Source organism: Struthio camelus, chromosome 21, assembly GCF_040807025.1.
Source record: "Struthio camelus isolate bStrCam1 chromosome 21, bStrCam1.hap1, whole genome shotgun sequence".
In the NCBI taxonomy this organism is placed as follows: Eukaryota; Metazoa; Chordata; class Aves; order Struthioniformes; family Struthionidae; genus Struthio; species Struthio camelus.
In genome coordinates this window covers 5,232,973-5,247,189 of record NC_090962.1, presented here as the reverse complement: position 1 = coordinate 5,247,189, position 14,217 = coordinate 5,232,973, and the positions used below count along the sequence as shown (strand labels likewise).

General features: G+C 41.8%; 1 protein-coding gene across 10 annotated transcripts in view; it reads left to right on the top strand.

Moving 5' to 3' along the window:
- RERE (arginine-glutamic acid dipeptide repeats) overlaps window positions 1-14,217 on the top strand; it is a 253,914-nt gene that overhangs the window by 125,558 nt on the left and 114,139 nt on the right. For 8 of the 10 annotated variants that reach the window (XM_068915489.1, XM_068915491.1, XM_068915495.1 and 5 more), the window contains 3 exons: window positions 280-385; window positions 1,644-1,740; window positions 5,179-5,283. In XM_068915489.1, coding sequence (XP_068771590.1) covers window positions 280-385; window positions 1,644-1,740; window positions 5,179-5,283 — 308 coding nt within the window. Of the gene's footprint in view, window positions 1-279; window positions 386-1,643; window positions 1,741-5,178; window positions 5,284-11,434; window positions 11,655-11,988; window positions 12,195-14,217 lie in introns of those variants that run through there. The other 2 variants (XM_068915498.1, XM_068915497.1) reach the window with 2 other exon arrangements.

Genomic DNA, 14,217 nt, shown 5'->3' with positions numbered 1-14,217 from the left:
TTGGTAAAGGTTTCTGTGAATGAAAATGTTAGTATTTGCTGGTCAGCTGTAGAGATACGACTGCATGAAAACAGAGTAGGTTCTTGTTGTCTTTGTTTAGTTTACAAGTCATCCTGCCATGAGAGCATTGCCGCTGTTTCACTGTCATAGAAACGTGTCCTCCCTTTTGGGTCTCACCTTAGGTTTTCTTCACTGTGAAAAAGAATTCTGTACTTTGGAAGATTGTGTCAGCTGTGGTCTGATTTCCTTTTAGTAATGCCTTTAGACCTTCTTTTTCAGAGTAAACGAGACCATCTCCTTATGAATGTCAAATGGTACTATCGCCAGTCTGAAGTCCCAGATTCAGTCTATCAGCATTTGGTTCAGGACAGACACAATGAGAATGGTAAGTTAGGCTCTGTAGAGTAAGGCCTTCTTTATTTGTACTCTGAATTTGAAGTTTTGGCAGTCCAGAAAGCAAGAACACTGCTGTATAGAGATGTCAAGCAAGGAGTGTTGACCCGAACAACATGTTAGAAGATGGATGATGGGTTTTCTGATGTCTCGCTTGTTTTAACTAGCGTATGTCCTCTAACCATAGCTATAATCAGATGCATTTCAGCTGTCTATTAAAAACTGTGGTGTATTATACCAATGTCTTACTGAGAGAGAAAATAACATTGGATCCCTTGTAGGCCTTTTGGACAGCGTACTAATATGTAACCCCTTGAAGACCAAGTTGTCCAAATTGTGAATCTCTCCTGTTTTTTTTCATGACTCTGACATACTGTCATGAGGGCTCCGTTTTTACAGAGGAGTCTTTTAGCTGGACTTTGCACATGTGAACGCTCACTGTGATTAATACTGCAGTAAGTGATGTAATTGAAGCACCCTTATCTGAATTTCTCCCTTTCTCTTTGCAAGAACGAGTGTGGTTTTGGCTTTAATAGTAGGGAAAGAAACCCGAAGAAATATGCCAGTAAGATTTGTCCCTTGCCCCTAGGGGAGGCATACTGTTTGCTCCTGCTCTTGCTCCCTGGTAATTTCTTTGAGGCAGCTGTTAAAATTCTGAAGGTTCTCAGAGGTGAATTGCGATGACAAAAGTGGAGGCTTTTGGAACACAGCAACTTTTTTGGTGCGTGATAGTAAAGCTGTGCGTACCTTCTTGGTTTGGGGGACGTTAAGAACAATTTTGCTCGTGCTTTTAGCATGAGCTGCGCACAATCTAATGTTTCTCTCACTAATTTATTGGAACTCCACAGATCCCTCAGTGGGCATTAAAATGGCAGTGAGACGTTAAAAGAATGTCCTTGTGGATAAGATGTAAGGTGTGTCATCAGTTGTACCTTTTATAAAGGCAAAGGAGAATTCCTGTTGGTATTTTTGTGTAAAATGGGGGTTGTGCTATTAGTGTACTTTACAGGCAATGCAAATACATCATTAATATTTTAAGTGCTTAGATGTTATTGCATCCTGTGCCACAGAAAGCACTATTTAATAATATTCAGTATTAGTGTTTGTGTAGTGTTAACATTGGAAAATGTATAGCTAAGAAACATCCTCAGACTTTGACCTGTAAAATTCCTGCAAAATAGCAAAGGTAGATGCTTTCAGACTGCAGCTAATGTGTTGGTGGGGATTTTTTGTGTTTTGCTTTCTGGCAGACTCTGGACGAGAGCTTGTTATTACAGACCCAGTTATCAAGAATCGAGAGCTCTTCATTTCAGATTATGTCGATACTTACCACGCTGCTGCCCTCAGGTAAGTTACGGAGGATCTGATGCAGCATCTCTGAGATGGATGAGAAAAAAACGTCATTGAGAGGGGTGCCTTTTCTGTTTTTGTAGGGGGATCATTAGCATACTGCTCAGCTTCTTCCTCATCTCATACAGTAATTAACTTCTGTTATCTGTTCTCATTCAGAAAGGAGCTGTAATTCTAAAACCTCACTTTAATCTCAGTTAATCAGTGTTGCTCAGAAGATATTGTTTCCCCTCAGTGCAAATTTAGATTATTGCTGGTTCCTGCAAAAATCCTGTCCTTCCCTCCTCTGTGTTTGGTTTCACCATTAACAAAAGTGTTTCTTTGCAAAGTGACTGTTAGTATGCTGCCCTGATAGATTGCATTGAAGACATTTCTGCTCAGAGACACTTGTCGTTGTTAAAGCTCAGCTGCAAGCACCGTTAAAAACTGGCTGTACAGACAGGAGGTAATGGACCCCTATATTGTCCTCAGTACTGTCTGCTCTTCCCTGGGGGTTGATGCTCTCTTTACTCAAGAAGTTTTTAACTGAAGTGGCTAACCTTTGACTAGGCTGAGGGGAGACACCATCACTTAAAAATATTTTCAAATAGAAAGTGTGAGGTGGTATTTTTGAGCAGGTTTTTAACATGCCAGAGCATGCATGGGTATTGTCAAAATGTGAACTGAATAATCTCCCTGATAATAATGCTCAGATGGCATTTCACTAGAACCATCTGGAGATGTTTTCTTTAAGAGTCATTTTACTGAAGCCACTTACTTCAAGAAAAACTAGCTGCGAATTCTATTGTAAGTGTCGGGGGAAAATTTTTTTTTGATTTACTTATTAGAGGGTTTTAGATAAACTCAGTCTGGTGGTGTACTGTAATCTCCTCGTGAAATTCCACCGTGTCTTTTCTGAGTGTCCGATTTTAAATTGACATATTTAGAAAGTAGGTAAGCTAACAGGCGGTTGGCTGTCTTGATGGAACCAATCTTGGAAATCTAGTTGTCAGCTTAAACACTGAGAGACTGAACCACGTATATGGAATTGTCCCTGAGAGTATTATAGCTTGTCCTGCATCTTTGCTGTTCTCTTGTTTAAAGAAAACATAAAAGTCAAAACGTGCATGTACCAAGCAAACTGAAAAATATCTTTTTCCTCTCTCCTTCCAAAAAGAGTCCAAGTAGCTGAAATACTGAATTGATCACTTTCTCGATCTGTTTTATCTGCTGTTTCGGTTGGAAACACATACCACAGGTGCTTTTCAGATCACTCTCTGGCTCCAGTTTGTTGGAGCACAGTTGCACTGTCCATTGTAGGGTTTTCAGGTTTTTGATAATTCTTATAGGGTAACGGCTTGTAGATAGTTTTTAGAAATGCTGATAATTGAGAGAATATGATTTTTGCAAGAGGTGAAGATTAGAATATATTCTTTTTTGCTGATTCTTTTCTGAATAATTGTGGTTAATGCATGTCGGTAATTTCCAGTGTGCAAGACACAAGGATGGTTGCCAGCCGGTGGTGGTGTTGCAGTTTGGTTGAAACCATACAGGAGGCAAGATGCATTGGGATGTCTGAAAGGAGGGTTAACCTGGAATTCTAATAATAACGTCATTAATAAATAAATAACGTCATTAATAAATAAATCGGACTATTACCATGCCCTTTGCTAACAAATGGCTCTGGTCGTACAGTGACCAGACTGACCATACAGTTGATGACAAACTAGAAAACGAAACCACTGAATGTAACTTCCAATCTTCTGCTCTAGCCAGTGGAAAAAGTTAAATAGAAGATACTTATGGATCCTTATGGAAGTGTCTAATAAGTCATGGCTGTTTTATCTGTAAGGTGGAGCTTTATAGCAGTAATATATAGTTCTGCTTGTCTGAAATGCCATGAAAAAGATGTATTGTTTTCATCAACCTAGATAAATGTTGTCCCGATTAGCTTGTAGTATTATTAACTGTCAGGTGAACTACTGGAAAGTAACTAAATCTTTTTTCCCCCTAGAATCATTTGAAAAGGAGAATTTCATATGAAATATCAGAACAAACGCTCCTTTTTTTTTTTTTTTTTAAACGATGAAACGTTGTTCATTCAACAAGGATAAAATGAATATTAGCAAGCACGTTTATATTTCAGTATTACTGTGTGTGGTCTCAATTACGGACCTTGTTAATATTCAATTACAATCCAGCATGACCTGCACAAAATCCAGCGTTGCTTTGCCTTTTGCCAGAAAGGCAACTGACTGAGAATTAGACAATCGTAGGGCTGTTAATTCATCTTGGTGGACTGATGGAAATAGTGCCTTTTGTTCAATTTTATCCAAGAATGGCAAACCTTTTTTCCATGTTAAATATGCCCAACAGCAGCTAGTTTATAATAATAAATACCATTCAATACATACAGTTGAAAAGAGATGCTATCTATATTAATAACAGAAAGCATGACATACTGAAGAACAACAAAATCTTGTGGGTTTTTTTCCTCCTCTTCTTCCTGAATCATCATCTTGAATCATAAAGAGCCCTAGCTTTTTGGCTGTCTGGCCATTTGTCTCAGCCCTCTTCTGACCTCTTTGGCTACAATAAACCATTATGCATTGAATTACAGAATGCTTATGAGCAGCTGTTGCACACTAACAGTTCAGCAAACTACTGGGGAAATCAGATACAACTTCTCGTAGCTAATCTTCATTCCTGTCTTTAAGAATAATGACTTGATATACAAACTCTATTATAAAAGAATAACAATATATAGTAGAGTAAATCTGATAAATCCCCTCTTCTCTTTTTAGTGGAGTGTCTTATGCATCTAAAACAGAGAGAAGGAAGAAGCAGCTTCTTTTTGGGGTTTTTTTTTTTCCCCTAATGCAAGTATGGAATTTCCATTGTTGGGATTACAGTCTTGCTGAAAGCATACAGTGAGCGTAACTTTTTTGATGTGGAAGTGTCAAAACAGTTTTTGAGTTGTGAGAAAAACTCATCTAAAGTGCCCAACGTGCTCGCTAACCTCAAGAGATTGCTGATTAAGATTGATATTTTCCTTACCTTTCTAAATACAAATTTGACTTTCCAAGTAATTAGAGTAGCAGAATTTTTGAAGCTTCCTTAAAGACTTAGCTGTAAAAGGACCATAAAAACTTTGAAAGTAAGACATTTTAAGGATCGTAAGCGTGTCTGGTTAATTTGGGGCTCCTCAGGAACGCGTGCTGGCTGAATGCAAACGAACGAATGTTTGTAGAATACCGTCCGAGACCTTCACCGTAACTGCATGTCCTTCCGTTGCCGCTACAGGAGGACCTGTATGGATGTTTGTTTGTGCAAAAGGCTTGTGTTTGTGAAGTTTTAGATATTTATCATAGCTTTTACCCAAAATACAGTGGCATTTAGTTAAAATAGTTACTATCTGAGACAGAATTCTAATACCGTTTTCCCTCTTTCTTTCAGAGGGAAGTGTAATATCTCCCATTTCTCTGACATATTTGCTGCCAGAGAGTTTAAAGCCCGAGTGGATTCATTTTTCTACATACTGGGCTATAATCCAGAGACAAGGTAAGTGAAGTGGCTTTTAAAGGCAAGCTTTACCACAGATCTGAGCCTGCAGGAACAGGAGAACTGGTCAAAGGGAAGACGAGTTAAAATCGAGTATGATGCTGATAGAAAGGGGAGTGGGAGGGAAGGCAAGGGAGAAGCTTACATGTTCCTGCTGAGTATACGTAGAAGAGAAGCTAACAGCAGATGATGAACTTCTACAGTGAGTGATGACGTTCAGTTACGTTTCTGGGTAAATAATGTACTACTTTAAAGTAGGTTTTCAGACCTGTTGTTGTGTAGTGGTTTTTTGTTTTTTTTTTGTTTTTTTTTTTTTTTAGAGGTTGCAAACATTAGCAGGAGTTCTTAACTGTCTCATTGGTTGAATGCACACTCCTTAAAATACTTCTTACACACATCAAACATATCTTCTAGTAAGCAGTGTTGAAATTTTATTGGTACAGACTTTCTGTATGATTTCTTAGAAGTGTGTAAGTTCACGCTTTCATGTGTAAATGCCTGTACGGGCTCTTTTATCAACAGTTCCTGCTTTATGCTTCATTGGCTAGAGCAAAGCAGATGCACAGAAAGAACTTTGAAATGAATGCATATTTGAGGAAGGTATGTTCAACATGCTCTTTCATTTCATAGAGTTCTTTGAATCTGCTGGAGGGTTGTCCAGCCACTTTTTATCAGCTGTGTTTGCAAAGCAAAGCTGATACTAGACTGTACGTTCATTATTTTGAAGCCCAAACACTAACTTTTATTTTTGTCATTCGGACAGTTGTGTAAACGCAAAGCATGCCTCGCAGATTCTAGCTGCCTTTCCTGCTAAGGCTTGAAGCTTGCTGTCTAGGGGGCTATTTCTTTGAGCGCTGGTAAACAGTAAAAGAGTAATAACTCATAACAGTGCTCAGCAAGGACTGTGCCTTCTGAAAGTTCTGTTTCTTTCGATACAGAAAACAATTAGCTTGTGAAACCTGATTTCTAGAGATACGGTTGAGCAGGGACGCAGTTTTAAGTGGGGATTTGATAGGAATATAAAAAATATATACATTGTTACTCTGTAGATAAACGGGTTTTAATGCAGATACAAATCTTCATGCTTCAGGGCATAGTGAACCACTAACTGCTTGCAGTTAGGAAGAAACTCCCTGTGTGGGCAGATTACTGTGTAATTGCCTATTTATGAGGTTTCCTGTACTTTACTCTGAAGTGTCTTAAACTGCCATGTGTCTGAGACAGGATATCAGACTAGGCTGAGCTCCCTTAATCAATTCAGTCTAACACGTCTACGTTCATAGCAAGTGTCTTCAGCGTGACCTCGCTAGTGTACAGTGCTGAGCTGTGGGAAAAGGCATGAAATCCCTAATATTTTTAAAATTAAAATGTTTTTGTAATATCACTTGTTTGTTTTGTTGGCGCAGTCTGATAAGGTGAGGCGTGAAGTTTGTCATGATGCACCTCGCTGACATTCAACACCATACATGGCCCCATATTTAACTCTGTCACTTTTCTTTAATGTACTTTAATTTTGAGGGAGTGAATGTTAAATGAACTATTTGTATTAATAAGTTCTGATTAAGTTTTTCCCAGTTCTGTGTTTAATGGATGACTTCTCTTGTGAAATTCCATTTGTGTGGGTCAAAGTTATCAGTGCAGTTTTATACCCACTTTCTGCATAGAAGTAGTCACTGTTAATTCTTCTGGCTATTAGAAAATCACTGGGCCCAAAAAGATCAATAGAATGAGAAAGTATAGCGCTCAAAGCAGTTAACTGATTACTGAGAGCAGCTAGCTCTCAAAAAGTGTGTTTTTCCTCTATTTTCTTCATTTTTTTAAATGCTAGCTCTTCAATCTGTGCTTTTTGTCGTGAGGAGCAGGGGAGGTTTAGAAAAAGGAGCGGAGTTTAGGCTGCTTGACTGATTTTGTTTTGTGTATTTGGTACTGCATTACAACGCATGCTTTGACCGCCTAATTCCAAATCTATTTAGCTTGCAGTAGAAGTATTGTAGAACACGTTCCAGGATGAACTGTTAGCAATTTGTCAATAAAAACAAAATTTAGTCTTGAACTCGATATGTTTTTCTAGTGCAGTGTAGTATTTCCTTTCATATGGAAAATGTTAGTAGTAGCTTGAAGCAGTAGTTGGAGATTAGGTTCTAAATACTACCATGTGTAACGTGTGATAGGATACGTTCTTAAGCCAAACACTCTCGAGCTGTGGGTTGCATCCAGAAAGATAGGTTTTTGTTGATGAGTGCTTTGATTTGTGTTCAGTATAAGATACCCATACTGAACTGATAGTTGCATATTTGTCTTAGCTTGCTCCACTGCTGAAGAAAAGTCTTTTTTGGCCAGGATTCTTAAATGCAGCTCCCTTTGGGAATCTGTTTTGCATGTTTTCATGTCTTCTATTTAAACAGCAACAGCAACAAAAAAAGAAACCCCAAACCCAGAAAACTACCAAAAATCCTGGTGTGGTGGATGAGTAATGACAGAAGCCCTCTTGTTCTTGGCGCACACAGAGCTGAAAGAAGGCATATTTTGTCCTTTATTTTCTATATGAAAGCTTGCTTGACTGTAAGTTTTTAGCCAGGGAAATATCAGCCGTGATCCTATTGTTAATCGTTCTGAGGTTTCAAAGTGGTAGAGTTTGTGAGTTTTAAGATAAGGTGGTTTTTTTCTTTTTTCTTTACAGAGCGTATCATGCTGGCTTTGTTCTACAATTTTTTTTTAATGATTACATGCTACTTCAGTAATTTGCACATCAGTGAGAAAGTTCTGGTAGTAGAATAAAAGATTAATCTGAAAGCTAGATGCTTAAGTTTTATCACCTTGAATTGAGTGTTAATCAAGCTAGTAAGTAGAGCTGAAATATGTTCCTAGCTCCCAAGAGCGTGGAATATATCCGCTAAACTTACGGCAAGCTGAGGAAGAACATTCATTTTACGCCGAGTACTTCAAAATAATGAAAGCCTTTGCTAGGTGAGGCATATATTGGCAAGGGGAACTGAGTGGCAGAGAACCTATACGTTAATATAAACTTTTTTTTCATTTTGTGCGCAGTGGATTCTCGGACCTCTGTTAAGGGAGAATGTAGCATCTCTCTTTGGAGAAAAGACCGCTTTGGCAGTGGAATCCCGCTGAAACCTTTGGGTTCCGCAAATGGCAGGATGAGACCCATGCTTTATCAAAGACAAAGTGGTTTCCTAGTATTCTTATGATTATATTTCATAACTGAAATTTTTTTTAAGTCTTGTTTGGAGGCTATGTTTGGTTTGAAAAAATATCCATCCTGCCATCTTCCTTTTCATTTATAAAGAGCCCAAACTACTACGAACTTACCCTGGGATTTGGATAACATGAAACAGGGAACTATAGACATCTAAGGCTAGACTTAGAAGCAAAGTAAAATGAAAAAGGTAGCAATAATGTAAGAAGCAGCACTTCTTTGTAATGCTGCTGGACTTTTCTGCGTATAATTTCCCTGTCTGGTTTTGAAAATAGGTTCATAGATAAAAGTGAAAGCCTGCTGTCCTTTTTGAACCTCCCTGTTTTCCTCCGTTATCAGAACTTGTATGCCTCAGCATGCAGGCTAGTGAGGTAACAGAGTTGTACCTTTGTGTTAGATGAACTGCAAAAGCCTTGAAATTAGTCTAGAAGTATTTTAAAGTCTGTAGAATTTCAGCCAAGAAGCTTTAATAGACGAAGGAAAACAGAGCTGATGTACTGCATCAGAAACTCAGTAACTGCAGCAGATTGAGTTACGCTGCTGATTTTGGTATTGGTTTAAAAAAAAAAAAAAAGGCAACAAGACTTGGGAATGCTATTGAAAAATGCCACATGACCTCAGATACCTGTTTTTCACCAGCTAGCGTTTTAGCACTTACGTGCTATACCTGCTAGTTCTTACCTCATCATCTGTACTGCGGTGCTGGAAGCAGCTGATGGTAGCAAGCAGTTTTTGCAGTTGTTTTGATGATGGAAATTCCATTTTGCTTGATGCTGCTAGGAAATACAATGCGTGTGAAGGAAATAGCTTTGTATTGGAAAAGGATAAATAATGTTTTGTCTTAAAAGATAAGAAAAGTTGACCAGAGATGCTTCATTTTATACTCTGACATTCCTTACGGACTTGCAGTAACAACTTTGAGCTATCGTGCTCAAGGATGCAGGCATGTCAGAGTCCAGAATATGGCAGACCTGCTCTTAGAGCGTACTGACCTGTAACAGGCGATCCGCTCCTTGGTCTCAGGAGTAAATGGGTGCACTGTGAAGTTTCACCTGGTGCTGGCATTTGCAAACATAGATGGGTTTGAAAGCTACTGAATTTTGACTTGAGAACTAGAAAGAATCAGATATTAATTTGTAAAGAGTTACGATAATTGAATGAATCAAAATAAGTCTTCCACAACGTTGTTATGAGTTGGGGAACAAAATACTATCGAGCATTCATGGCAAGGGTGAACTTTCTGAATTTTTAGGAAGACCAAGAGCTGGTCTGTGTGTTATTCCACATTTATTTTTACTGTTCTTCTTCCGAAGTGTTCTTGTCTGGTTGTATGGTGAAACAAATGAGTACAGGTGTCCCTGTGTTAGGAGGAGTGTGCCAAAGAGTGAAACTGAAGGCCATATTTTCTTATAACTTGTTTTTCTTTTAATTTTTTTTATTTTTTTGCCCTTTGTGACATCCTATTTTACGTTCCCTAGAAGGGGGCTTCTGCGGGAAACCTGAACCAAGAGCAGCCTTCTCTCTCTCTCCCCCTCTGCCTTCAATGGGAAGCCTAGTGGGGGACTCTCAAGTTTCAGGACTGGGAGGAGGTGAGAAATAGAAGAAAGAAAGAAGAGTGTATGCTCTTAAAAGGGCAAGATGCCAGCATGGAGCTGTGTATAAGCAGGATTTTCATAGTTTCCTCTTAATGTTTTGCTTTAGGGAAAAAAAAAAGCAGTTTAAGAAGAAATGAGTATCCACAACTGAAATGTGAACTGAGGCTAAAGAGGACTGCAAAGCTCTTTCTTCTGTTTTCGTCCTTTTGCTATGTCTGGTTAACTTTTAGCAGTCAGAATATATTGATTCCAGGCATATTACAATGCCTAAGGTAGTGAGAGTGGGTTAAGTAGTCGTAAAGGTTTTTAAATGTGCCTTTTCTAAGGCCTCAAATCAGAGCCATGAAAGGAGTTCTCATTCCGTCTGTATTTAGTAGGACGTCGCGACAGTTTGTGACATGGTTTGTTTAAACAAGACGCATCTTTCAACATATCATGAGTCTTTTTTTAATAGATACAGCAATTTTAAACATAATAAGGAAAATATATGAAATGAGGGGCTATGTTTGCTATTCCCACGTGGTGGTAAACAAGTGGCTTCTGTATGCCTTACTAAATTATAGCAAAGTTTTCTCATACCAGTCTTGTGTAGTATACTCGGGAAGCAACTACGGAAGGTGCTGAGCACCCTCACTTCGTGTCGGTGCTGACGTGCCTTGCCGGGATGTTAGCAGATTGCTTAAAAAACCACACCAAACTGGATTTAGAGAAACCAGATGTTTCACTGCCCAGGATTCTGCTTTTTGGCTAACACCACACTTACTAAAATCGTTTGGAGCGCGTTACTTCCGTGTGCCCTCTGAAATAGAGGGCAGCGCGAAAGCTGAGAACTTTTTATCAGGTTCACGTTGGTGACGCTACTGGAGGGTTGAGGGTGTGAGAAGGTGCCTCCCCCGCGCACGTGTTCAGAAATTTAAACGTCTTCGCTTACCTGACGAGGGAAGCGGCCCTTCTCTGTTCCTCCTGTGGGCGAGCCTGCGGGGGTGTCTCGTCCGTGCGGCGGAGGGGAGCGGGTGAGCCGCCTCGCGGGCGGCTGCCAGGAGCCCCGGGTTTAAGCGTGGGGCCCCAGGCCGCCGTCTGCAGCGGGCCTTGTGTTGTGGCTGTTTTGGCTTAGTCTGCGCCTACGAAATTTGGAGAATGTTTAATCCTGCTCTGACTTAGCAGTAAATTCAAGCGCCTCAGCTGCTCTGGGACGGAGGCCGGTTTTCTAATGAGTGTTTTATCCTGGGGGGGGGGAAGGATATTACCCTCGTGTGGGGAGGTAGCTAAGAATTTTGTGGTGAATTACATCGCTATCGGAAACGGCGGAAGACCGGCTACGGCGAAGGAAGTGGGAGCGGCGGCGCGGGGTTCCCCGGCGCGCTCCGGTGCCGGTCGGGAGTCCGTCTCCCGCTTCACGCGTTCCTGCGTGGTGTGAAGCGTTGACAGGTACAATCAGAGAAGAAAACGAGAATCCCTTTGCTGCTTTATTTCCTGACGAGTAGGTTGCGTGTTAAAGCGTGAAGCTGCCGTCATTTGGGTCTGTGAAAGCCAGCAAGTCTTGACTGAGCGAGATTTTGTTGGTAAGTCAATTAGCCAGGGAGGGGAGGAAGCTTTTTTGGCGGGGGGGGGGGGGGGGGGGGGGAGGAGAATACGTTCTGCCCGGAGAAGATGCGAAAGCAGCCGCGGGACCAGCCGTCTCCAGCCTTTGAACGGCCGCGCTCGGCGGCGTCGGCTGTATCGGAGCCCCTAGCGAAGGCCCCACTTCCCTGCACACTAGCTTGGTCTGCGGGAGCCGCGGAGGCTGTTCAGCCTGCTTTATTTACGGAAACAGCAGGGCCGAGATTGATTGCGTTGTAAGACAGTGTGTGGATGAGGGAGGGTCACAGCACATGCTCAGTCCTGTCAGTCCGAGGGCGAAGTTTCTGCGTTCTGCGTGCAGGCTTAGGTCATAGCACAAGCTCAGTGGAAGCTCTCTGAGGTCTCTCAGACTGCATGTGCCTCCATTTTGAGTTGGTAGAGTGGAAAAGGCAGAGTTTTAGCTGTTAAGTAGAGGGTTCAGGAATACAGCTAAACCCACAAGAGCCTGTCATAGTCATGGATGATCCATTCAGCCCCTGCAGGTAGGCTACATCACTCTGGCCTCCCCTAAACCATGCTGATTTTTTGCTGTTGTTTGTGACTTCTGAAATGTTTATGAAATCATTTCGTTATTACTGCATGTTCCTCAGGACCTTGTGATCGCCGCAGCTTCGCTGCGCAGCTGTTCGCGCGGTGCATGAGGGCACTGAGCAGGGGATCTGCTGGCTCCGGGGTGCATGCAGCAAAGCGCTGAAGCTGTGTGGGCTTATTTTGTATTCCCCCCCCCCCCCCAACCCCCCCGCCTCGTGGTGCAGTTTTAATTTCAGTTGCGCTGCCTGCGTGCCAGCCTTACGGCAGGTCTGTAGGGAGCCGCAGAGGCAGCCCGCAAGACGCGGTGTTACCCAAGTGGCTATTAGGAAACGTTTGGGCCTGCAACAGACTGTTTAGATAATGTTTCAGGAAGGTCGTAGATCAGCAGCCATTGGTTGCTCTGAGGGTGGGTGGTTCTCGTTTTGATTCAGGGCCTGTTTGTGAGCGCAGTGATAGTTCTGATGTTTCTTCAGGTATTTACAGAACCCCCCCCCCCCCCCCCCCCGGTAGCCAGCGCAGTTCTGCTTGCTCGTCACCATCGCATGCAAGAAACGTTTGTGCATCTAAAATGTGGTAGTGTGGCCCTGTGCCTGGAGAAGCTTGTCGCATGACAGCTGTGTAAGCTATGCTTGCATCTTTTTTACTGGGCTAGCCCAGTCCTTGAGCTTTTTAGACTGGATGTCCGAATAAGAGGACTCGGGCTCTACAGCTTTGTGTAACGACGGTGTGGTTGCTGCTGGGTGCGAAGTCCGTGTGGGAACAGGTGAAGCTGTCAGTGACTTCTCCCTGCTAAATATAAATTTGGGAGGACTTTGGAGTTTTAAATGAGTGGGTATAAACTTGACTTGGCGGTACTGTCTCGTTCCCAAGGATGCTGGAGCTTGGGCGAAACTGAGGGAGATGTGGGTACGGTTCGGGCACGGACCTCTGCCTGGCTGCTCAGCTTGCAGAACCGCTCTCGGCCCCACGGAGCCTGCTGCTGCAGGGGAATATTTCAGACAGGGTAACTTGTCTGCCAGTCACGTAAGTGGATTGAGTTTGAAGGTGACAGGGTGGTTTGTGGTGCTCATAGTGACACCTGGAACTTCATAGCTGACAGTTGACTTTTCGCCTTGCTCGCGTGGGCATTCGTTCACCTTTGCAGCGTGCACCGCCGGGACTACCTTCCTTGCCACTCTTGTCAGAGACCAAGGAATGAATGATGGATAAGACGACTTAATTTTCACCCGTATTAGAACCATGTCTGGATCTGCAGGGCATCTGAAATATGTTTTCCCTTTTCCCATGTCCTTTAATAGCTATAGAGCCGAAAAATCAAGAGCATTTATGGCTGAAGCAAAATAATGCTGATGGTTATAGAGCACAATTCCCTTAAACTCCAGTCTGGCTGAATCACCCTGTATTTGAAAGTGGTGTCTCTGTAGGCCCAGGCTTTAGGAACGTTCTTATTCCTAATAAAGGAACTACTTGAGTACAGGAATATGACGTGGCACTGCAAGAATACAGGGCTATGGCGCCTTGTGCCCTTGCCATTTGTTTTATACCTTTACTCGTAAGAACAATCATACGGGAGGGAGAAAGTCCAAAACAGTATGCTTAGTACTGTTCTGCAGTGATAATGTATACACACATTTAAAAAGGAGTTGAAGAAAAATACTGCTTTTTTTACCTGACATGAAAATTTAGTCATGCTTTTTTTTTTTTTTTTGAAAGTATCAGGTTAACCTAAAATAGTACAAGGATGGGGAATGGAAACACCTAGGTCATAACAACCCAAAAACTGCTCGTCAAACAAAAGTATTACGTTTGGCAAAACAAAAATACTGTTAGAGCAATATGCCAAATAAGGCATTCTTTGCTTAGTCACGTAGGCATGAGAGTTTGTGAACAAACCGCGGTTTCTAACCACCAGAACTGCCTTTTGGAGGACACCTCTGGTACCAGTGCTGTGGCAGTGCAGGATCGGTTTGTTCC